Here is a 24061-nt window from a genome sequence, read left to right as displayed (position 1 = left end):
TAGTGGGAATAGGGTCAAGGGAGCAGGCAGTGAGTCTCATAGACAAGATGAGCTCAGAGAAGTCGAATATGTTGGTCAGGCAGATCTTCCCTTTCTAAATCCATACTGACTGCTGTGAACTAGGTTATTGTTGTACAGATAATCCTCAATCCATTATTTTGCATGGAATGGAAGTAAGATTAATGGGTCTGTAGTTGTCTGTATCTGTTTTGTCCCCCTTTTTGAATATGGGCCAATGACTCCCTCATAATGACTGCTGGTGCCTCACAAAACCCCCTACAATCTATCTCAGTGCTCTGGGATAAGTACTCTCTATCCATGGGAAATTATTTGTTATGAGCCAGTCTAGGACATCCATCTCTGTTGTAACAAAGTCATTGATTTTCCTTTGAATCTCTTTGTTTGGAGATGGCATGTGTTCATGTCTTCCCTTATAAATAATTGGAAGAAGTAATTGTTCAGAATATTTGGTATTGTGTGCTTGCCCTCAGTTTCAAGCTTATTTTCATCATTTATGGCTTTAGCTGACTGCCCTCTTGCTGTTGTGCTGCTGAAAGATTACTGTTTGTTGTCTACTTCCCACAGGTGTTCTCTTTCACCTGCAGCCCTTTAACCTTGAATTCTAAAGTGCTCTCCCTTTAAATCTACTTCTGCCCGTGCTGCTCTTTAAGAAAAGATCTGGAGTTATCAATCTGATTTTCTTATCTGATAACTCAAGGTTGCCCAGATCTGCAGGCTTTGGCAAATGGAGCATTCCACTTAATAGTCTCCTGATCGAACTTAAGCTCTTGTTTTAGCCGCAGGATCATGAGAGACCTGGAGTAGAGCTATCCCACTGAACACTTAATATTTATACACAAAATAATATTCACAGCTCCCAACTCAGTCTGTGGTCCTCTTGGTGTATTTCTGCTAGTTACACAACAATAACTTGCATTTATAGAGCGCCTTTAACGCGCTTCACAGTAGTATTATCAAAGAAATTTGGACACCGAACCAGATAAGGAGATATGAGGATAGATGACCAAAAGCGTGGTCAAAGAGGTTGGTTTTAAGAGGCATCTTAAAGGAAGTAGAGAGGCGGAAAGGTTTGGGGTGGGAATTCCAGAGCTTAAGGCCTTGGCAGCTTAAAGGGTGGAGTGATTAAAATTGGGGACATGCAAGAGACTAGAATTGGAGGAATGCAGAGATCTCAGCAGAGTGTAGGGCTGGAGGAGGTTACAGAGATAGGGAGGGGCTAAGCCTTGGAGGGATTTGAAAACAAGGATGAGAATTTTTAAATTGACGCGATAGAGTAGGTCAGCGAGCACAGGGATGATGGATGTGAGTTAGGATACAGGCAGCAGAGGTTTGGATGATCTCAAGTTTAAGTAGGGTGGAAGATAGAAGGCTGGCCAGGAGAGTATATAGATGCACTCACACACAGTCACATACATACCCTCACTCACACATTGGCACATACACACCCTCACACACAGTCACATATACACCCTCATACACACCCTCATACACTGTCACATTCACACCTTCACACACATATCTTCACACATAGTCAGGTAAACACCCTCGTAACACGCTGATATACTCTACTCCCCTCACTGTAACTCACTGATATATATACCACTCCTCTCACTGTAACTTTCTGATATACCCCACACCCCTCAATATATCAGAGTGTTACAATGAAGGGTGTGGGGTATATCAGAGCGTTACAGAGAGGGATGTAGAGTATATCAGAGTATTACAGTGAGGGGTGTGGGGTATATTAGAGAGTTATACAGTACACTGATATACCCCAAACCCCACAATGTAACACTCTGAGATATATCTCACACCCCTCACTGTAACACATTTATATAGCCTATACCCTTCACTTATACTCTCTGATATACAGATTTGTCAAACATGATTTCCCTTTCATAAATCCGTATTGACTCTGCCCAATCCTATTCTTATTTTCTAAGTGCCCTGTTACCACATCCTTAATAATAGATTCTAGCATTTTCCCAACTACCGATGTCAGGCTAACTGGTCTGTCATTCCCCGTTTTCTCTCTCCCTCCTTTCTTAAATAGCGGGGTTACATTAGCTACCTTCCAATCTGTGGAAATTCTAGCAATTTAGCATGGATTGAGGATTGGTTAATGGATAGAAAACAGAGAGTAGGAATAAACTGGTAATTCCCATGCTTGCAGGCTGCAACTAGTCGGGTGCCGCAAGGATCGGTGTTTGGGCCCTAGCTATTCAAATTTTTTTAATCAATTATTTAGATGAGGTGACCAATTGTAATATATGCAAGTTTGCTGATGATACAAAGCTAGGTGGGAATGTAAATTGTGAGGAGGATGCAAAGAGACTTCAAGGGGATATAGACAGGCTGAGTGAGTGGGCAAGAACATGGCAAATGGAATATAATGTGGAGAAACATGAAGTTATCCTCTTTGGTAGGAAAAATAGAAAAGCAGAGTATTTTTTAAATGGTGAGAGATTGGGAAATGTTGGTGTTCAGAGGCACCTGGATGTCCTTGTACACGCATCACTGAAAGTTAACATGCAGCTACAGCAAGCAATTAAGAAAGCAAATGGTTTGTTGGCCTTTATAACAAGAGGATTTCAGTATAAGAGTAAATATGTCTTACTGCAATTATATAGGGCCCTGGTGAGACCGCATCTGGAGTATTGTGTACAGTTTTATTCTCCTAAGGAAGGATATACTTGCCGTAGAGGGAGTGCAACAAAGGTTCACCAGACTGATTCCTGGGATGAGGGGATTGTCTTATGAGGAGAAATTGAGCACACTAGGCCTATATTCCCCAGAGTTTAGAAGAATGAGAAGTGATCTGATTGAAATGTACAAAATTCTCACAGGGCTAGACAGGGAGGATGTTTCCTCTGGCTGGAGAGTCTAGAACCAGGGATCACAGTCTCAAAATATTTAGGACTGAGATGAGGAGAAACTTCTTCTCTCAGAGGGTGGTGCGTCTTTGGAATTCTCTACCCCAGAGGGCTGTGGAGGCTCTTGAGTATATTCAAGACAGAGACCGATAGATTTTTGGATATTAAGGAAATCAAGGGATATGGGGATAGGGCAGGAAAATGGAGTTGAGGTAGAAGATCAGCCATGATCTTATTGAATGGCGGAGCGGGCTCGAGGGGCCGAATGGCCTACTCCTGCTCCTATTTCTTATGTTCACCCTTCCCGTTAACACTCTGATAGACCCCACAACCCTCACTATAACACTCTCTGATATACCTTACACCGTAACATTTTCTGATATACCGCACACTGTAACACTCTATGATATAACACACACCCCTCTCTGTAACACTCTGATCTACCCCGCACCACTCACTGTACCACTCTCTGACGTATCCTACATCCCTCACAGTAACTCTCTCTGATAGACCCACATCCCTCACTGTAGCATTCTTTGGATTACCCAACACCACTCACTTTAACATATCATACAGAATCTCTCAGAAAATATAATATAACGTCAGTACAAAAGCAAAATACTGTGGATGCTGGAGTCTGAAATAAAAACAGAAAATGCTGGAAACACTCAGCAGGTCAGGCAGCATCTGTGGAGAGAGAAACAGATTTAACATTGCAGGTCGATGACCCTTTGTCAGAATTGGAAAAAGTTAGAGATGTAACAGATTTTTAAGCATGTGTAGGGGCAAGGAAAAGGGGGAGGGAAGGAAAGAACAAAAGGGAAGGTCTGTGATGGGATGGAAGGCAGAAGAAACAAAAGGGATGATGGTGCAAGGCAAAAGAAGAATTTAATGGGACAAGTTCAGCCTACATGAGTTGTAAATGGAAAAGGTAGAATCATCAACAGCTGCCATGTGGTAAAAAAAATATAGGGGCAGAGGCTATGGTCTGAAACAGTTGAACTCAATGTTGAGTCCAGAGGGCTGTAAAGTGCCTCGAGCTTACGTTGAGCTTCGTTAGAACAGTGCAAGAGGCCGAGGACCGAGAGATCAGAGTGGGAGTGGAGCAGAGAATTATAGTGACAGGCGATCGGAAGCTCGGGGTCACGCTTACGGATTGAATGGAGTTGTTCCGCAAAGCGGTCATCCAATCTGTGTTTGATCTCCCCAATGAGGAGCAGACTGCATCGTGAGCAGCGAGTACAGTATACTAAATTGCAAGAAGCACAAGTAAATCGCTGTTTCACCTGGAAGGTGTGTTTGGGGCCCTGGCAGTGGGAAGGGAGGAGGTAAAAGGGCAGGTATTGCATCTCCTGCGCTTGCAAGGAAAGTGCCGTGGGAAGGGGGAGGGGATGTTGGGAGTGATTGAGGAGTGGACCAGGATGTCACGGAGGAAGCGTTCCCTTCGGAATGCTGAGAGGGGAGGGGAAGATGTGATTGGCGGTGGGATCACGCTGGCGGTGACGGAAATGGCAGAGGATGATCTGTTGAACGTGGAGGCTGGTGGGATGAAAGGTGAGGACAAGGGGAACCCTATCATAGTCTGGGAAGGAGGGGTGAGAGAAAAAGTGCGGGAAATAGAACTGACACAGTCGAGGGCCATGTCAACCACAGTGGAGGGGACTCCTCGGTTGAGAAAAAAGGAAGACATAACAGAAGCACTAATATGAAAGATGGTGTCATCAGAACAGACAAGAACATAAGAATTAGGAACAGGAGTAGGCCATCTAGCCCCTCGAGCCTGCTCCACCATTCAACAAGATCATAGCTGATTTGGCCGTGGACTCAGCTCCACTTACCCGCCCGCTCCCCATAACTCTTAATTCCCTTACTGGTTAAAAATCTATCTATCTGTGACTTGAATACATTCAATGAGCTAGCCTCAACTGCTTCCTTGGGCAGAGAATTCCACCGATTCACAACCCTCTGAAAGAAGAAATTCCTCCTTAACTCGGTTTTAAATTGGCTCCCTCGTATTTTGAGGCTGTGCCCCCTAGTTCTAGTCTCCCCGACCAATGGAAACAACCTCTCTGCCTCTATCTTGTCTATCCCTTTCATTATTTTAAATGTTACTATAAGATCACCCCTCATCCTTTTGAACTCCAACAAGTAAAGACCCAGTCTACTCAATCTATCATCATAAGGTAACCCCCTCATCTCCGGAATCAGCCTAGTGAATCGTCTCTGTACCCCTTCCAAAGCTAGTATATCCTTCCTTAAGTCAGGTGACCAAAACTGCACACAGTACTCCAGGTGCAGCCTCACCAATACCCTGTACAGTTGCAGCAGGACCTCCCTGCTTTTGTACGGAGACGGAGAAACTCGGAGAATGGAATGGAGTCCTTACAGGAAGTGGGGTGGGAGGAGTCCAGATAGCTGTGGGAGTCAATGGGTGGGCTGGATTTTCGGTTGGCTTGCGCTTCTGTTAGCACCCCGAAGGGGGGGGTAAAGGATGTCTAAATGCTTACCGCCCCGGCCAAGAAATTTGGCTCAGGGTTTCCGGCGGCACAAAAGCTTACTGCCCCGTCCTCTAGTTTCATTCAGATCATGATGTCAATCATCGTGCAATGTCCCGCTAGTGCAAAATTAGGTGCATTTAATGTCCGCCCTAAATGACGCCTGAAAAATCAGGCGGTCCCACGGTCGAGTAGGCGCTATTTGCCGCATGTTGATATTAAGGGAAGAGGATCCTAAATTGGAGGTCACATTGACTGCAACGTTTCCGCACCGCACACTGCGTGAAGCCCAGACTTTAAAGCGGCAGATATATCTGCTATTACAATGTCCTTACTATTGCATATGCAATAACTCAATAGGCTTAGTACCGTGAACTCAGTCAGGTGCGACCTGACTACTTTATAGCTCTCAAAGTGAGGATTAAACATGGAGGCTTTCTTTATATACAAGGGCTGCACGTGTGTGTCTGTGGCCCAATGACCTCCGACGGTCGCTCCCCCTGGTGGCAGGTAAACCCAGGCATACATACATTACACTTACAACTTCAGTGAAATAATTTAATGGGGGCATTACTAGTTTGCCAGCATATCCTTCTCCATGCTATTGCTGGATGGCATCAAGATAGAAGGGCTCTTGGCCATGTCGGCCCACAGATGGGTAGAGGCTGAAGATGTCTGGGGTGGAGGCTTTTCCCTCATACGGGTTTACAGACAGCAACGTTCATACCTCAAGCTCTCTGAGGAGCAGTGTTTGAGAAGGCTACGCTTCCGAAAGGCAGTGCTGACAGAGATATGCCATCTCCTACAGGCAGACATGCAGACTCACAGCAGCACCAGGACTGCAATGCCCGTCGCAGTGAAGGTCACTGTGGCGCTGGCCTTCTAAGCCTCTGGCTCCTTCCAGGCTGCAGCAGGGGACATAGGCAGCATCTCTCAATACGCTGTACATCGCAGCATTCGCCACGTCACAAAGGCTCTCTATGCCCACAGAATGGACTTCATAACGTTCCAAATGAGCAGGGAGAGGCAGAATGAGCAGGCATGTGGGTTTGGCAGGGTTGCGGGTTTCCCGAGAGTTCAATAAACCATTAACTGTAACATGTGGCCTTGCGAGCACCATTCCACAACGCAGAGGTGTTCAGAAACCGAAAGGGATACCACTCCCTAAATGTGCAGCTGGTATGCGACCCCACGCAGTATATCCTCGCAGTGAATGTCCGCTATCCAGGGAGCGGACATGATGCTTTCATCCCGCGTGAGAGCACTGTCTCATGATTGTTTTGGTCACCAAGGGAACGGGGACAAAGGATATGGCCTAGCCGCCTCGCTAATGACCCCTGCCCGTAACCCCACCACAGAAGCGGAGCAGCGCTACATTGAGAACCATGCGGCCACCTGCAACATCATCGAACAGACAATTGTGCTGCTCAAGCAGCATTTACGATGCCAAGACCGATCTGGAGCCAGCCTTCAATACTCCCCTCAACAGCTCTCAGAATTCATGCTCGACAACTTGCCCATCATGAGGGGCCAGGCATTGCCAGTGGGGATTGCAGCCCCACCTTAGGAGGAGGAGGACGACGAACAGGAGCCTTGGCGAGGCCCTGAATGGCCAGCCACATCAGGAGGAGCACCATTCACGGGGGAGGCAGCGTGGTGATGCTGCCGGACCAACAGCCACATATCAGCAGCTCATAATGGATCGGTTCTCTTGAATGGAGGGAGCTGAGGGATGCAGCTAATACTGCCCGTGCTATGTGCCACCATAATGGCACATCTCCGGTTAAGTTTACAATGATACACAAGATGCCAGTGACAAATGGTCAAAGTTACATATTACTAACAAACACTCTCCCCCCGAATAACCAAACAAAATACAATGTCCTGTTGCAACGTACCCAACCACAGTGAACATAAGAACATAAGAATTAGAAACAGGAGTAGGCCATCTAGTCCCTCGAGCCTGCTCCGCCATTCAACAAGATCATGGCTGATCTGGCCGTGGACTCAGCTCCACTTACCCGCCCGCTCCCCATAACCCTTAATTCCTTTATTGGTTAAAAATCTATCGATCTGTGACTTGAATACATTCAATGAGCTAGCCTCAACTGCTTCCTTGGGCAGAGAAGTCCACAGATTCACAACCCTCTGGGAGAAGAAATTCCTTCTCAACTCGGTTTTAAATTGTCTCCCCCGTATTTTGAGGCTGTGCCCCCTAGTTCTAGTCTCCCCGACCAGTAGAAACAACCTCTCTGCCTCTATCTTGTCTATCCCTTTCATTATTTTAAATGTTTCTATAAGATCACCCCTCATCCTTCTGAACTCCAACGAGTAAAGACCCAGTCTACTCAATCTATCATCATAAGGTAACCCCCTCATCTCCGGAATCAGCCTAGTGAATCGTCTCTGTACCCCCTCCAAAGCTAGTATATCCTTCCTTAAGTAAGGTGACCAAAACTGCACACAGTACTCCAGGTGCGGCCTCACCAATACCCTATACAGTTGCAGAAGGACCTCCCTGCTTTTGTACTCCATCCCTCTCGCAATGAAGGCCGACATTCCATTCGCCTTCCTGATTACCTGCTGCACCTGCAAACTAACTTTTTGGGATTTATGCACAAGGACCCCCAGGTCCCTCTGTACTGCAGCATGTTGTAATTTCTCCCCATTCAAATAATATTCCCTTTTACTGTTTTTTTTCCAAGGTGGATGACCTCACACTTTCCGACATTGTATTCCATCTGCCAAACCTTACCCCATTCGCTTAACCTATCTAAATCTCTTTGCAACCTCTCTGTGTCCTCTACACAACCCGCTTCCCCACTAATCTTTGTGTCATCTGCAAATTTTGTTACACTACACTCTGTCCCCTCTTCCAGGTCATCTATGTATATTGTAAACAGTTGTGGTCCCAGCACTGATCCCTGTGGCACACCACTAACCACCGATTTCCAACCCGAAACGGACCCATTTATCCCGACTCTCTGCTTTCTGTTAGCCAGCCAATTCTCTATCCATGCTAATACATTTCCTCTGACTCCGCGTACCTTTATCTTCTGCAGTAACTTTTTGTGTGGCACCTTATCGAATGCCTTTTGGAAATCTAAATACACCACATCCATCGGTACACCTCTATCCACCATGCTCGTTATATCCTCAAAGAATTCCAGTAAATTAGTTAAACATGATTTCCCCTTCATGAATCCATGTTGCGTCTGCTTGATTGCACTATTCCTATCTAGATGCCCCGCTATTTCTTCCTTAATGATAGTTTCAAGCATTTTCCCCACCACAGATGTTAAACTAACCAGCCTATAGTTACCTGCCTTTTGTCTGCCCCCTTTTTTAAACAGAGGCGTTACATTAGCTGCTTTCCAATCCGCTGGTACCTCCCCAGAGTCCAGAGAATTTTGGTAGATTATAACGAATGCATCTGCTATAACTTCCACCATCTCTTTTAATACCCTGGGATGCATTTCATCAGTACCAGGGGACTTGTCTACCTTGAGTCCCATTAGCCTGTCCAGCACTACCCCCCTAGTGATAGTGATTATCTCAAGGTCCTCCTTTCCCACATTCCCGTGACCAGCAATTTTTGGCATGGTTTTTGTGTCGTCCACTGTGAAGACCGAAGCAAAATAATTGTTTAAGGTCTCAGCCATTTCCAGCAGTTCAGCAATGTAACTTAACTATATACAGGTCTGATTAACAATTCTAAGTACATGACCCCAACGTGGTCCTAAGGCTTAATTAGACTTGGCCTGACCTTCCCTTCCCCCTCACCTTTACCCCCCTTCCATGCCTACTGTTCCTCCTCAATGAGGCCTCAGTGCCACAGCAAGGCTGCTTGAGGGCTGCTGTGTGTGTGGGCCAGACAGTCCAGATGGCCTACGACGATGCCCTGGATCAGCTCTGGGCATGGAAGGCCCGGCTGCAGACTCCTCTACTTCAGCACCGGCAGCAGCAGTCTGTGATGGCTCAGGTGTGGACTGCGTTAGGTTTAAGGTCAGAGCGGCAGTGGTGGGAGCCGGAATGCTGTCATCTTGAGGAAGGACAGCTCCTTCCATTTCCAGGGGACCACTGCCACTCACACAGGGCCGAGGCTCAGCATCCAGTGCATGATGTGTGGCCAGACCTTGCTGGCCTACTTCGGCACTTCGGACTGTGGGAAACACAAAGAGGATGGCAGCAGTCAGTGATCACATAGCATCACCCAGCTGTTGCGTGTCTTGGGCCTGCGATGCGATAGCTGTTGCCACGTCACCCATGGCACGCGCCAGACTCCACTATTGCTGCGGGAGCCCATCTGCATCTGTTAGCGGCCAAGGATGGGCTCGCTGGACTCCTGAGATGCGTGGGCAATGCGTGAGACTGCCTCCGCCACACACAAAGCAAGTGCGTTGATGCTCTGTGGCTCCCTACCCAATGCACCTGTTATATATGTAAATGTATTTACTCTGTACAGCCACCAGAGGGCTCATCCCCTGGAGTCCCAGGTATTTAAGGAGGCCTCACAGGTTGGAGAGGCACTCTGGAGACCTGCAATAAAAGACTACGGTCACATTTTATTTTGAGCTCACAGTGTTCAGTCTGACTCTTTCTCCATACACAATAGCACCCATGAGGTCGCGGTGCATTTGTGTGTTCGCCTTGGACATGCCTGTCTCTGAGCAGGACTACTGGACCGACTTACCCTCCAGCGAGCTGGCCTCCAAGATTCCCTTCCCACTTGGCGTTGCTGTAGGTCACTGGGGCCAGGAGCCTCAGAGTCCTCAAACCCCTTAAATGACATGTTGTCCGCTGATGTGTCCACATTCGGTGGGACTGATGGGGTCTCCCGCTCAGTGAGCACACTGTCATTCCCACCCCTGTCATCTCCCCCGTCCCCAGATGTCTACGGCTCATGGGAAGACTGCTGCACTTCTGGCTGGTCATCTGTAAGCACAAAGCAACAGACATGTGGTTAGCATCAGGGGAAGGGGCAGGGTGGTAAGAGGAAGGTGTCATTGAACATCTATATGTAAAGGGGCTAGGCCACTTGATATTAGGGGTCAAGGAACTCACATCAATTGCAAAGGCCATTCACATACCGTCACTACCCGTAGGGGCTCTGCCTCACCGCCGGCCACCCCGCGAACTGGGGTGCCACTGAGGGCCGACACTCGCAGCTTCATCTCTGTGAGGTCCTGCACGTCAGGCTTTCTGCCTCCGGTCCGCTGCTGCTCCTGACAATTATGCGCTAACTTGGCCTACAATAAGAAGGGTTGAGTAAGTATGCAGCTCCTCTTGTGCCACATATGCCTTCCATAGTAGAATAGCTGCTACTGTCTGGAAGTGCAAATGTGTGCATTATAATCTGCATGATTGCAGACTGCGCATGTGGAAAGACTGTGAGGAGGTGAGAGCCAGTTAGGATTGCGGCTCAGGGTGACGTTTGGCCAACGCATATCAAGAGTTAAAGGGTCGTGCGAGGAGGGGTGAGAATGATTAGGGGACAAGAAGGTCCCGCCACCTGAATGCGCAGGGGAAGGCTGCCGAACTGAGCCTCCAGCTTTCAGGTGGCTTCAACAACCCACACCATGACCTGGAACACATAGAGAAGGGGCAGCTCCATCAAAGATTTTACATTGTGTGAGACAGTGATCTTGCAACCATGGCAGAGGTGCATAAATGTAAAGGGTACTCATCCTGACGACCCTCATGAGGTAGTTAAACTTCTTGCGACATTGGGTGGCAGTTCTAGCTATCGTGTCTGCCGCTGACACCTCCAGCGCTATCTCCCTTCAAATTCCCCTGAAGACCCTTGGCATGGGCCTCCTTCCTCCCACGAGATGTAGTGCAGGCTACCTCCTCTCAATGGCCTGAACCAGGGCCTCAGCAGCCGTTGCAGAGAAGCGGCATGCTCTCTGGCGTCCCTGCTGCTGCGCCATGTCTCCCGCTCTGTACAAAGTGGGCCGGTGGATCTGCGCATGCGCCAACATAATTGGCGCGCCATGGGCTCGGGAAGGGTCAAGAGCGTCTGCGCATGCGCAAAGTTTAGAGCTTTTTTTGTACCCCGATTTTCAGCTGGGGCGGCCAAGCTCAGGTGTGTAATACCTGATTTAGTGCCCCTGATCATTGAATCTCAGTTTCGGGTGAATTTTCTGGATAAGTCCCGCCCGCTGTGATTAATGTCCCGAAATCACCAATACCGAAAATTCAGCCCACTGGGCTTATAGTGAATGTTTTTCAATAGCCTATCCCCAGAAATAGAGACAGGGAAGTCACGGAAGGGAAGGGAGGAGTCGGAAATGGACCTTGTGAAGGTGAGGGAAGGATGGAAATTGGAAGCAAAGTGAAGGAAATTTTCTCGCTCAGGGCGAGAACAGGAAACGGCACCGATACAGTCATCAATGTACCACAAAAAGAGGTGAGGGAGAAGACCTGAGTAGTACTGGAACAAAGAATGTTCCACATTTCCCACGAAAAGGCAAGCATAACTAAGACCCATGCGGGTTTCCATAGCAACACCTTTAATTTGGAGGAAGTGAGTTGAGTCAAAGGAGAAGTTGTTCAATGTGAGAAGGCGGAGGAGGGTGGTAGTGGATGGGGACTGGTTGGGCCTCTGTTCAGGGAGGAAGCAGAATGCCTTCAGGCTGTTCTGGTCGCGGATGGAGGTGTAGAGGGATTGGACATCCATAGTGAAAAGGAGACAGTTGGGGACACGAAACTGGAAACTGTTCTAGCGGCGGAAGGCATCCGAAGAGCTGAGAAGTGACTGGACAAAGAGAAAAAAAATAGAGTCGAGATAGGAAGAGATAAGTTCCTTGGGCAAGAACAGGCTGAAACGATAGGTCTACCAGGACAGTCCTGTTTGTGGACCTTGGGAAGGAGGTAGAAGCGGGCTGTGCGGGGTTGGGGAACTATTAGGTTGGTGGCCATGGAGGGAAGATCTCCAGAGGAGCTGAGGTCAGTGGCAGTCTTGGAAATGACTTGATATTTGGCAGTGAGGTATTCACCCACGCTTCTTCAAAATAGTGCCATGGGATCTTTTACGTCAACCTCCGACAGCGCAGCGTTCCCTCAGTACTGCACTGGAGTGTCAGCCGAGATTATGTGCTCAAGTCTCTGGAGTGGGACTTAAACTGACAACCTCCTGACTCTGAGACGAAAGTACTATCAACAAAAACAAGGCTGACATTGTTCATAATTTTTAAGATAAAACTAATGCTCAAAATAATGTCAATTATATGCTATTTAGTAATTCATCAGCAATCAGTGAATATTTTTTATCTGTCATATTCTTTGTTGTGAAGTAAGCAAATGGAATTAATTGATCATATGACTGGTATTAGACTTGATGACTGCTGTTTATTGGGGTAGGCCGCTTGCTTATTTGTTGCAAGCGAATATATCTGTCTGTTCAGATGTACAGTTGATTTGTTTATTTTCTGCCTCAATTCTGAACCACCAATTACTGGGCCACAACAGTTTGTGAAGCAAATCTCAGCAGGCTGGCTTATGGGTAGATTGTGTGTGTGATGTCTATCGAATTTTCTGCCTTTGGCTCACTAATTGTTCACACTCGCTTGCTGCAGACAAGACCCAGTTATTATTTTTTCTCTCTCTAGCAGCGTGTGTTTGTGAGTGACTCCTGGATCCTGTAGGAAGTTCCCTTGCATGTAATTAACACCCAGCAGCTGGCTTGTGTTAGAGATGTCAGACTGGAACGTTAGAACAGCGCTAGCTTGATTTCTTTTTTTTTCCCGTGCATTATGCAACAGGCTATGTGGAGAGTGGGGCGGGGGGGGGGGGGTGAAGAGGAGGTTGGGGTGGGGTTTGTATGGAGGAGGGGGAATGAGAAATGCATGCTGCCGGAGTGACTGAGGAGTGTGAGTGTGTGTGTGTGAGTGTATGTGTGCAAGTGTCTTCGACAGCAAGCAACCCAGCTTTATTTTATCAACTCCAGCCTCTGTGCAGACGAGAGAAAAACACACACATACATACACACACACACACACACATACATACAATCAAGACTTTGCTGCTGCTGCTGAATACTGGTGATCACCTTTTGAAGATGGTTGTGAAAAGTAATCCAGCGCCCCTCTTGTCTTTCTCTCACAGTGATTATGTCATCGAGGAGAAGACAGCGCTGCTTCAGAAGAAGGAGAACGAGGGATATGGCTTTGTCCTCCGAGGAGCTAAAGGTGGGATTTGCTGCATTCCTGATTCCCTTTTTTTTCCTTTGTGAAATACCCAGGCACATACCGAGCTGGAGTTATAATGGTACACAGCTGATCGGGAATTTGTTTTTTGCCTTGAGAATTTTCCACAGTGCTTCTGTCGTCCCTTGCGAATCCATTCTTGTGCCAGTGAACAGCTTGTGTCAGTGTTGCTAGCTTAGTCTCTGCATCTTCAATCTTTGTCATACTTGCAACATGATCAGGAACCATTGTTATAGCTGAGTGTTGTACAGATGGGCAGGGTGAATGCATGCTTCACCATGGACAACATTCTATTCATCTCGCTCCTCAGTATTGCAGGCAGCAGGACTGCAGCTAGATAGAGGCGACAGAATGTCCAAATGCATCTATCTTAAAAACTCACTGTTGTGCCAAACACTGGTGTAAAAATATGGTTGACACTTTTCTGTTTTGCAAATATTTCAGAGCAAACCATGAAACTGTTGGGGAAAGCGTGGTTTATTAAACAGAGCGCAGAAACCCTGTTAAAAGCAGCTTCAAGGCACCAGAGCTTTTTTCCCCAGTGCAGTTTTCCCCACAGGCTAGAATAACCTGTTAAAAAATATATACAGGAATGTGCCTGTATAATCACTTGCCAGCAAACACCACTTCAGTTTGAGTTTGTGCACTTGTGTGTGTCTCTGTGTCTGGGCACGTGTGTGTGTGTGTGTGTGTGTGTGTGTGTGCGTGCGTGTGTGTGTGTGAGTGCGAGTGTGTGTGTTTGTGTCTCCACACGTGTGTGTGTGTGAGTGTGTGTGCACGTGTGTATGACCACACATCTCGACACTGGTATGTCGATTTATCTCCACACATTCACGTGTCCAGCTATTGATGCACAAGTAAACTATATACTACCGTCACAGTATGTACAGCACTGACATTCAGACATAGGAACAGCATTAATCCTGTTCTATATAACGGTCTCACCATTTATAATGCTACGGCATACAACAAAATCAATTCTTCGTCCTTCCACTCTGTGTGTTCATCCCTCTATTGTATATAACGGGATTCACTACTCATCCATGTAGTGTATATAACGGATTCACTGTCGGTCCCTCTATTGTATACAATGGGATTCTCATCCCGTCCATCGTTCCTTTATAACTGGATTCACCGCCCCTCACTTTATTATATATAACTGGATTTACTGTCCGTACTTCTCTTGTATATAACAAGGTTAAATGTTGTTGCTCAAACGTATAAAATGGGATTCACCGTCCATCCCTCTATTGTATATAACAGATTCACTTTCGGTCCCTCTATTGTATATAGTGGATACATCGTCCATCCATCTATTGTATATAACGCATTCACTATTGGTCCCTCTATTGTATATAATGGATTCACCGTCCATCCCTCTATTGTACATAACGGATTCACCATCCATCCCTCTATTGTACATAACGGATTCACCGTCCGTCCCTCTGTTGTACATAACGGATTCACCATCCATCCCTCTATTGTATATAATGGATTCACCGTCCATCCCTCTATTGTACATAACGGATTCACCGTCCGTCCCTCTATTGTACATAACGGATTCACCATCCATCCCTCTATTGTATATAATGGATTCACCGTCTATCCCTCTATTGTATATAACGGATTCACCGTCCATCCCTCTATTGTATATAATGGGATTCACTGTCCATCCCGCTGTTATATATAACAGATTCACTATCGGTCCCTCTATTGTAAATAATGGATTCACCATCCTTCCCTCTATTGTATATAACGGGATTCACTGTCCATCCCGCTATTATATATAACAGATTCACTATCGGTCCCTCTATTGTAAATAATGGATTCACCATCCTTCCCTCTATTGTATATAACGGGATTCACTGTCCATCCCGCTATTATATATAACAAATTCACTATCGGTCCCTCTATTGTATGTAACGGATTCACCATCCTTCCCTCTATTGTATATAACGGATTCACTATTGGTCTATCTATTGTATACAATGGATTCACCGTCCAACCCTCTATTGTATATAACAGATTTATTGTCGGTCCCTCTATTGTATATAACGGATTCACCGTCCATCCCTCTATTGTATATAATGGATTCACCATCCATCCCTCGTTCCTTTATAATGTGATTCACTGTCCATCATTTTATTATATATAACTGAATTTACTGTCTTTCCCTCACTTGTATATAATAAGGTTAAATGTTGTTGCTCAAATGTATAAAATGGGATTCACTGTCCATCCCTCTATTGTATATACCGGTTTTACTGTCGATCCCTCTATTGTATATAACAGATTTATCGTCGGTCCCCCAATCAAAACCCCCCCCGAGATATCTGCACTCCTCAAATTCTTCCGTCTTGAGCATCCCTGATTATAACTGCTCAACCATTGGTGGCTGTGCCTTCAGCTGCCTGGTCCCAAGCTCTGGAACTCCCTCCCTAAACCTCTCTGCCTCTCTACTTCTCTTTCCTCCTTAAGGAAGCTCCGAAAAACCTATCTCTTTGATTCACCTGCCGTAATTTCTTCTTATGTGGCAAAGTGTCAAATTTATTTGTTTTGTCTTATAATACTCCCGTGAAGCACCTTGGAATGTTTTACTACATTAAAGGCACTATATAAATACAAGTTGTTCTATTTAATGGGGTACACCATCGGTCCCTCAATTGTATATAACGGATTCACCACCCATCCCTCTATTGTATATAACGGATTCACTGTCTGTCCCTCTGTTATGTATAACAGATTCACCGTCCATCCCTCTATTGTATATAACGGATTTACTGTCCACTCTCTATTGTATATAACGGATTCACCATCCAGCTCTCTATTGTATATAACAGATTCACTGCCCATCCCTCTATTGTATATAACGGATTCACCGCCCATCCCTCTATTGTAGATAACGGGATTCACTGTCGGTCCCTCTATTGTATATAATACGATTAACTGTTGAATCCCAAGATTCACTGTTCATCCCTGCATTGTATAATGTGGGATCCACTTTCTGCCCCTCTGTTGTATATAATGTGATTCACCATCTATCCCTCTTTTCTTTATAACGGGATTCACTATCGGCCCCTCTGTTGTATATAATGGGATTTTCTATCCGTCTGTCGGTCCTTTATGACGTAATTCAATGTACATCACTTTATTATATATAACTGAATTTTCTGACTGTCCCTCTACTGTATATATCAAGGTTAAACATTGTCCCTCAACTGTATATAAAGGATTCATCGTCTCTATTGTATATAACGGATTCACCGTCCATCCATCTATTGTATATAACGGATTCACCGTCCATCCCGCTATTGTATATAACGGGATTCACCGTCCATCCAGCTATTGTATATAAAATATTCACCGTCCATCCCTCTATTGTCTATATAACTGATTCACTGTCGGTCCCTCTATTGTATATAATGTATTCACCATCCATCACTCTATTGTATATCACAGATTCACCACCCATCCCTCTATTGTATATAATGTATTCACCATCCATCCCTCTATTGTATATAACAGATTCACCGTCTATCCCTCTATTGTATATAACGGGATTCACCATCCATCCCTTTGGTGTATAAAATGAGATTAAACATCTGTCCTTCTATTGTACGTAATGTGTTTCTGTCTGTCCCTCAGTTGTATGTAACAAGATTTGCTGTCCATTGCTTCATTGTATATAACGGGATTTACCATCTGTCCCTCTATTGTGCATGACGCGATAACTGTGTTTGTTTATTCATTCATGGGTTGTTGGCATTGCTGGGCCAGCAATTATTGCCCATCCCTAATTGTGCTTGAGAAGGTGGTGGTGAACTGCCTTCTTGAACTGCTACAATCTGTGTGGTGAAGGTACTCTCACAGTGCTGTTAAGTAGGGAGTTGCAAGATTTTGATGCAGCGACGATGAAGGAACGGCGATATATTTCCAAGTCAGGATAATGTGTGACTTGGAGGAGAACTTGGAGATGGTGGTATTCTAATGTGCCTGCTGCCCTTGTCCTTCTAGGCAGTAGAGGTCTCAAGTTTGGGAGGTGCTGTCGAAGAAGCCTTGGCAAGTTGTTACAGTGCATCGTGTTATATAACTAGATTCACCATCCGCCCCACTATCATATATAACGGGATATACTGTGCGTGCCTCTAATATATATATAACGGGGTTAATGGTCTGTCCCTCTATTGGATATAAGGCGATTCACTGTCCATCCCTTTATTCTATATAACGAGATTAACCGTCTGCCCTTCTATTGTATATAAAGGGCTTCACTATTAGTCCCTTTATTTTATATAATGGAAATCACTTTCTGTCTATTGCATATAATGGGATTCGCCATCCGTCTCCATATTGCATATAACAGGAGTCACCGTCCATCCCTCTATTATATATAACAGGTTTCAGTGTTGTCTCTATATTTCATATACCGTATTCACCCTCCGGCCCATTATTGTATATAACAAAGTTTACTGTCTGCCCAGCTATTGCATATAACAAGATTCATCTTGCTTCTCTCAATTTTATATAAAGAGATTCCATGTCCGTCCTTCTTTTGTATATAACAGATTGTTCGGAGCTTTATTGTATATAACTGGATTTACTGTCTATTGTATAAAACAGGATTTACTGTCTGTCTCTCTATTGTATATAACAGTATTCACTATCCATCCCTCTATTGTACATAAACAATTTACTTTCTTTTTTATTCATTCACAGGATGTGAGTGTCGCTGGCAAGGCCAGCATTTATTGCCCATCCCTAATTCCCCTTGAGAAGGTGGTGGAGAGCCCCCTTCTTTAACCGCTGCAGTTTGTGTGGTGAAGTTACTCCCACGGTGCTGTTAGGTAGGGAGGTCCAGGATTTTGGCACAGCAATGATGAAGGAATGGTGATCGATTTCCAAGTCAGGATAGTGTGACTTGGAGGTTGTGGTGTTCCCATGTGCCTGCTGTCCTTGTCCTTCTAGGTGGTAGAGGTCGCGGGTTTGGGAGGTGCTGTCGAAGAAGCCTTGGCAAGTTGCTGCAGTGCATTTTGTAACATAGAAACACAGAAAATAGGTGCAGGAATAGGCCATTTGGCCCTTCGAGCCTGCACCACCATTCAATATGATCATGGCTGATCATTTTTGCAACTTTAGTACCCCATTCCCGGTTTCCCTCCATATCCCTTCATCCCTTTAGCTGTAAGGGCCACATCTAACTCCCTTTTGAATATATCTAACGAACTGGCCTCAACAACTTTCTGTGGTAGAGAATTCCACAGGTTCACAATTCTCTGAGTGAAGAAGTTTCTCCTCATCCCGGTCTAAATGGCTTACCCCTTACCCTTAGACTGTGGTCCCTGGTTCTGGACTTCCCCAACATCAGGAACATTCTTCCTGCATCTAACCTGTCCAATCCCGTCAGAATTTTATGTTTCTATGAGATCCCCTCTCATTCTTCTAAATTCCAGTAAATATAAGCCTAGTCGATCCAGTCTTTCTTCATATGTCAGTCCTGCCATCAGTCTGGTGAACCTTCGCTGCACTCCCTCAATAGCAAGAATGTCCTTCCTCAGATTAGGAGACCAAAACTGTACACAATATTCAAGGTCTGACCTCCCTGCTCCTAAACTCAAATCCTCTCACTATGAAGCTACCAACATACCATTTGCCTTCTTCACCGCCTGCTATACCTGCATGCCAACTTTCAATGACTGATGTACCATGACACCCAGGTCTCGTTGCACCTCCCCTTTTCCTAATCTGTCACAATTCAGATAATATTCTGCCTTCCTGTTTTTGTCACCAAAGTGGATAACCTCACATTTATCTACATTATACTGCATCTGCCATGCATTTGCCCACTCACCTAACCTGTCCAAGTCACTCTGCAGCCTCTTAGCATCCTCCTCACAGCTCACACTGCCACCCAGCTTAGTGTCATCTGCAAACTTGGAAATATTACATTCAATTCCTTCGTCTAAATCATTAATGTATATTGCAAATAGCTGGGGTCCTAGCACTGAACCTTGTGGTACCCCACTAGTCACTGCCTGCCATTCTGAAAAGGACCCGTTTATTCCTACTCTTTGCTTCCTGTCTGCCAACCAGTTCTCTATCCACGCAATACATTACCCCCAATCCATGTGCTTTAATTTTGCACAACAATCTCTTGTGTGGGACCTTGTCAAAAGCCTTTTGAAATTCCAAATACACCACATCCACAGGTACACACTGCAGACGTGGCACGCCGGTGATGGAGGGAGTGAATGTTTAAGGTGGTGGATGGGCTGCTTTGTCCTGGATGGTTCTTGAGTATTGTTGGAGCTGCACTCATCCAGGCAAGTGCAGAATATTTCATCACACTCCTGATTTGTGTCTTTTAGATGGTGAAAAGGCTTTGGGGAGTCAAGAGGTGAGTCACTCGCCGCAGAATACCCAGCCTCTGACTTGCTCTTGTAGACACAGTTTTTTTGTGGCTGGTCCAGTTAAGTTTCTGGTCAATGGTGACCTCCCCAGGATGTTAATGGTGGGTGTTTCAGCAATGGTAATACCATTGAATGTCAAGGGGATAGACTTTCTCTTGTTGGAGATGATCATTGACTGGCACTTGTGTGGCACGAATCTTACTTGCCACTTATCAGCGGGCCTGGACTGCTTCATTGTCTGAGGAGTTGCGAATGGAACTGATCACTGTGCAATCATCAGCACACATCCCCACTTCTGACCTTATGATGGAGGGAAGGTCATTGATGAAGCAGCTGAAGATGGTTGGCCCTAGGACACTGCCCTGAGGAACTTCTGCAGCGATGTCCTGGGGCTGAGCTGATAGGCCTCCAACACCCACAGCCATCCTCCTTTGTGCTAGGTATGACTAGTCTGTGGAGAGTTTTCCCCCTGATTCCCATTGACTTCAGTTTTATGAGGGCTCCTTGATGCCACACTCGGTCAAATGTTGCCTTGATGTCAAGGGCAGTCACTCTCACCTCACCTCTGGAATTCAGCTCTTTTGTCCATGTTTGGACCAAGGCTGTAATTAGGGCTGGAGCCAAATGGTGCTGGCGGAACTCAAACTGAGCATCCGTGAGCAGGTTATTGGTGAGTAAATGCTGCTTGATAGCACTGTCGACAACAACTTCCATGACTTTGTTGATGATTGAGAGTAGACTGATGAGATGGTAATTGGCTGGACAATGGTCTGTCTCTCTATTGTATATAATGGGATTCACCGTCCATCCCTCTAGTGTATATAATGAGATTAAATGTCTGTCTCTCTGTTGTATATAATGGTTTTCTGTCTGTCCCTCAGTTGTATGTAACAAGATTCACTGTCCATCACTTCATTGTACATAACTGGATTTATTGTCTGTCCCTCTATTGTACATAACTGAATTACTCTCTTTTTTATTCATTCATGGGATGTTGGCATCGCTGGCAAGGCCAGCATTTATTGCCCATCCCTAATTGCACTTGAGAAGGTAGTGGTGAGCTGCCTTCTTGAACCGCTGCAGTCCATTAGACTTCTGTCTCTTTATTGTATGTAGCAGGTTTCATTGCCTGTCCCTCTATTATAAATAATGGAATTCAATGTCCATCTCTCCATTGTGTATAACTGGATTCAACATCCATCTATTGTTTATAACACAATTCACCGTCTGTCCCTTTATTGTATATAATGGAATTCACTTTCTGTTGATTGCATATAGCAGGATTCACTGTCCGTCCTTCTATTGCATATAACGACCTAAGTAACTGAGGAATGTTGGAGCAGGCTGGGGCCTGAAAAAGAGGAGAATATCTACCCAAATTCTCACCAAATCCCTTCTCACCATGTCGCTAAACCTAACGCCCTCCAATACCTCTACATGTGTGAGCAGTGGCCTCACTGTCAAATCCAATCTTTTCCTTGCCCAACGACCATGCATGCATGCATAATTTCCAGAAGGGGGCGTTGTATAGCAATCATGACCCAGGATCCTTCTAGCTCAGAAAAGTGCCGCCTTGCCTGATTTCAGCTAACTCCATTCAGATTGGGGGGTCAAACCTAGGAACATCTCAGGTGTCAGCCTTAGCTCTAGCGAGAACAGGTAGCACTCTCGCCTCTCAGTCAGTCAGTTATGGGTTCAAGCCCCACTCCAGAGAATTCAGCACATAGAATCATAGAATGGTTACAGCACAGAAGTCCATTTGGCCCGTCGAGCCCATGCTGACTCTCCGCTAGTCCCACTCCCCTGCCATTTCCCCATAGCCCTGCAATTTCTTTTCATTCAGATATTTATCCAACTCCCTTTTGAAAGATAAAATTGAGTCTGCCTCCACCACCCTTTCAGACAGTGCATTCCAGATCTTAAACACTCGCTGCGTACATTTTTTTTTCTTACATCACCTTTGGTTCTTTTGCCAATCACCTTAAATCTGTGTCCTCTGGTTCCCTACTGTCAATGGGAACAGTTTCTCTCTATCTACCCTGTCCAGACCCCTCATGATTTTGAACACCTCTACCAAATTGCCTCTCAATCGTCTCTGCTCCAAGGAGAACAACCCCAGCTTCTCCAGTCTATCAATGCAACTGGAGTCCCTCTCTCCTGGAATCATTCTCATAAATCTTTTCTGTACCTTCTCGAAGGCCTTCACATCCTTCCTAAATTGTGGTGCCCAAAATTGGACACAGTACTCCAGTTGGGGCCAGTGTTTTTTACAGGTTCATCATAATTTCCACAGTTTTGTACTCTATACCTCAATTTATGAAGCCCAGGATCCTGTAAATCTTTTTAATTGCTTTCTCAACCCGTTCTACCGCGTTCAATGATTTATGCACACTTACCCCCCGGTCTCCCTGTTCGTACACCCCCTTTAGGATTGTACCATTTAGTTTATATGTCCTCTCCTCATTCTTTCTGCCAAAATGCATCATTTCACATAATCTAGAATTATATTTCTGTGTAGTACTGTGTTGCACTATCAGAGATGCCGTCTTTCAGATGAGACCTCTGTCCTCTCAGGTGGATGCAAAAGATCCCATGCCATTATTTAAAGAAGAGCAGGGAAGTTCTCCCAGTGTCCCAGCCAATAGTTATCCTCCACAAACATCATTAAAACAAATGATCTGGTCATTATCACATTGCTGTTTGTGGGATCTTGCTATGCTCACATTGGCTGCGGTGTTTCATACATCACAGCAATGACTACACTTCAAAAGTACTTCAACGGCTACAAAGTGCTTTGGGACATCCTGAGGTCATGAAAGGCTCTATATAAATGTAAGTCCTTTCCTTTCTGATCTTAAAAGTACTCACTGCATTAACCATGGGGAAAGCTTGTGTGGTGTTTTTGTGACTTCTTTGGGCCTGCAGCCACAGACCAGCAATATGAGCTGAGCAATCAGCACCAAAAAAGGTAAAAAGCTGCGAAACTTCAGGCAGAAGCTGAGCTCACAGCAAAATTCAGGCATTAGTCACAGACTCCCAAATCCTCAGTCTGACCCCCAGCCAACACACTTGATTGGTACTGACCTAGATTCACTCAGCTCTTCCTTTTCATTTCAACGGAGAAAATTATTCTTAGGAACAAGTACAAAGCTTACCGACCATTCCTTGATTAGAGACACAGATTCACTGTGGAAGCTAACACCCCATCTGGTGATAGGCAAGAGATTCCCTTTTCTTTCTGATATTGGATGGAAAAATCACGTGACTGAAGTCCGGGTTCACTGCCTCCATCTTGGTGAGAATGTTATTGGAAAGCTTTTCAGTGTTTTTATTGACATAGAATAAAATAGAACGAGCGACAAAAGAGTTGGAAAGGGCCCTGGGACTGACGTTAGACTCGGCACATGCGTGTTCAGGTGATGTAGAGATGCAGTTAAAAAGCTAACAGAATGCTGGGCTTCATAACAACAATGGTGGAATATAAGTCGCTAGGAGTTATACTCAAGCTATTCATAACAACGACGACAACTTGCATTTATGTAGCACTTTTAATGTAGTGAAATGTTCCAAGGCGCTTCACAGGAGCGTTAGCAAACAAAATTTGACACTGAGCCACATAAGGAGATATTGGGTGACCAAAAGCTTGGACAAAGAGGTAGGTTTTAAGAAGCATCTTAAAGGAGGAAAGAGAGGCAGAGAGGTTATGGCGATTTCAGAGCTTAGGGCCTAGGCAGCTGAAAGCACGGCCGCCAGTGATGTAGCGATTAAAAACGGGTCTTGGTACGAGTTAGGATATGGCCAGCAGGGATTTGGATGAACTTAAGTCTATGTAGGGTGGAAGATGGGGGGGCCGGCCAGGAAAGCATTGGAACAGTCATGTCTAGAGGTAACAAAGGCCTGGATGAAGATTTCAGCAGTAGACGAGGCAGGGGCGGAGTTAGACAATTGTTATGGAGATGGAAGTAGCCGGTCTTGGTGATACGTCCTTACTACACAGTATAAATGCACACGAGGCCCATGCTTGAGAGAAGGTCACTCTGTGACCTGTCCTTTATTCC

The 24061-nt window shown here is 45.5% G+C and overlaps 1 protein-coding gene across 1 annotated transcript in view; it reads left to right on the top strand.

The window, feature by feature from the left end:
• Positions 1 to 24061, top strand: part of shank3a (SH3 and multiple ankyrin repeat domains 3a) — a 1463579-nt gene that overhangs the window by 1043699 nt on the left and 395819 nt on the right. The window contains exon 15 of the mRNA XM_070897277.1: positions 13496 to 13578. Within this exon, the coding sequence (XP_070753378.1) occupies positions 13496 to 13578 (83 nt within the window). The remainder of the gene's footprint in view (positions 1 to 13495; positions 13579 to 24061) is intronic.

This window comes from Pristiophorus japonicus, chromosome 13 (assembly GCF_044704955.1).
Source record: "Pristiophorus japonicus isolate sPriJap1 chromosome 13, sPriJap1.hap1, whole genome shotgun sequence".
In the NCBI taxonomy this organism is placed as follows: domain Eukaryota; kingdom Metazoa; phylum Chordata; class Chondrichthyes; family Pristiophoridae; genus Pristiophorus; species Pristiophorus japonicus.
Note: the sequence above shows the minus strand (reverse complement) of the source record. Positions and strands in the feature narration are given on the sequence as shown.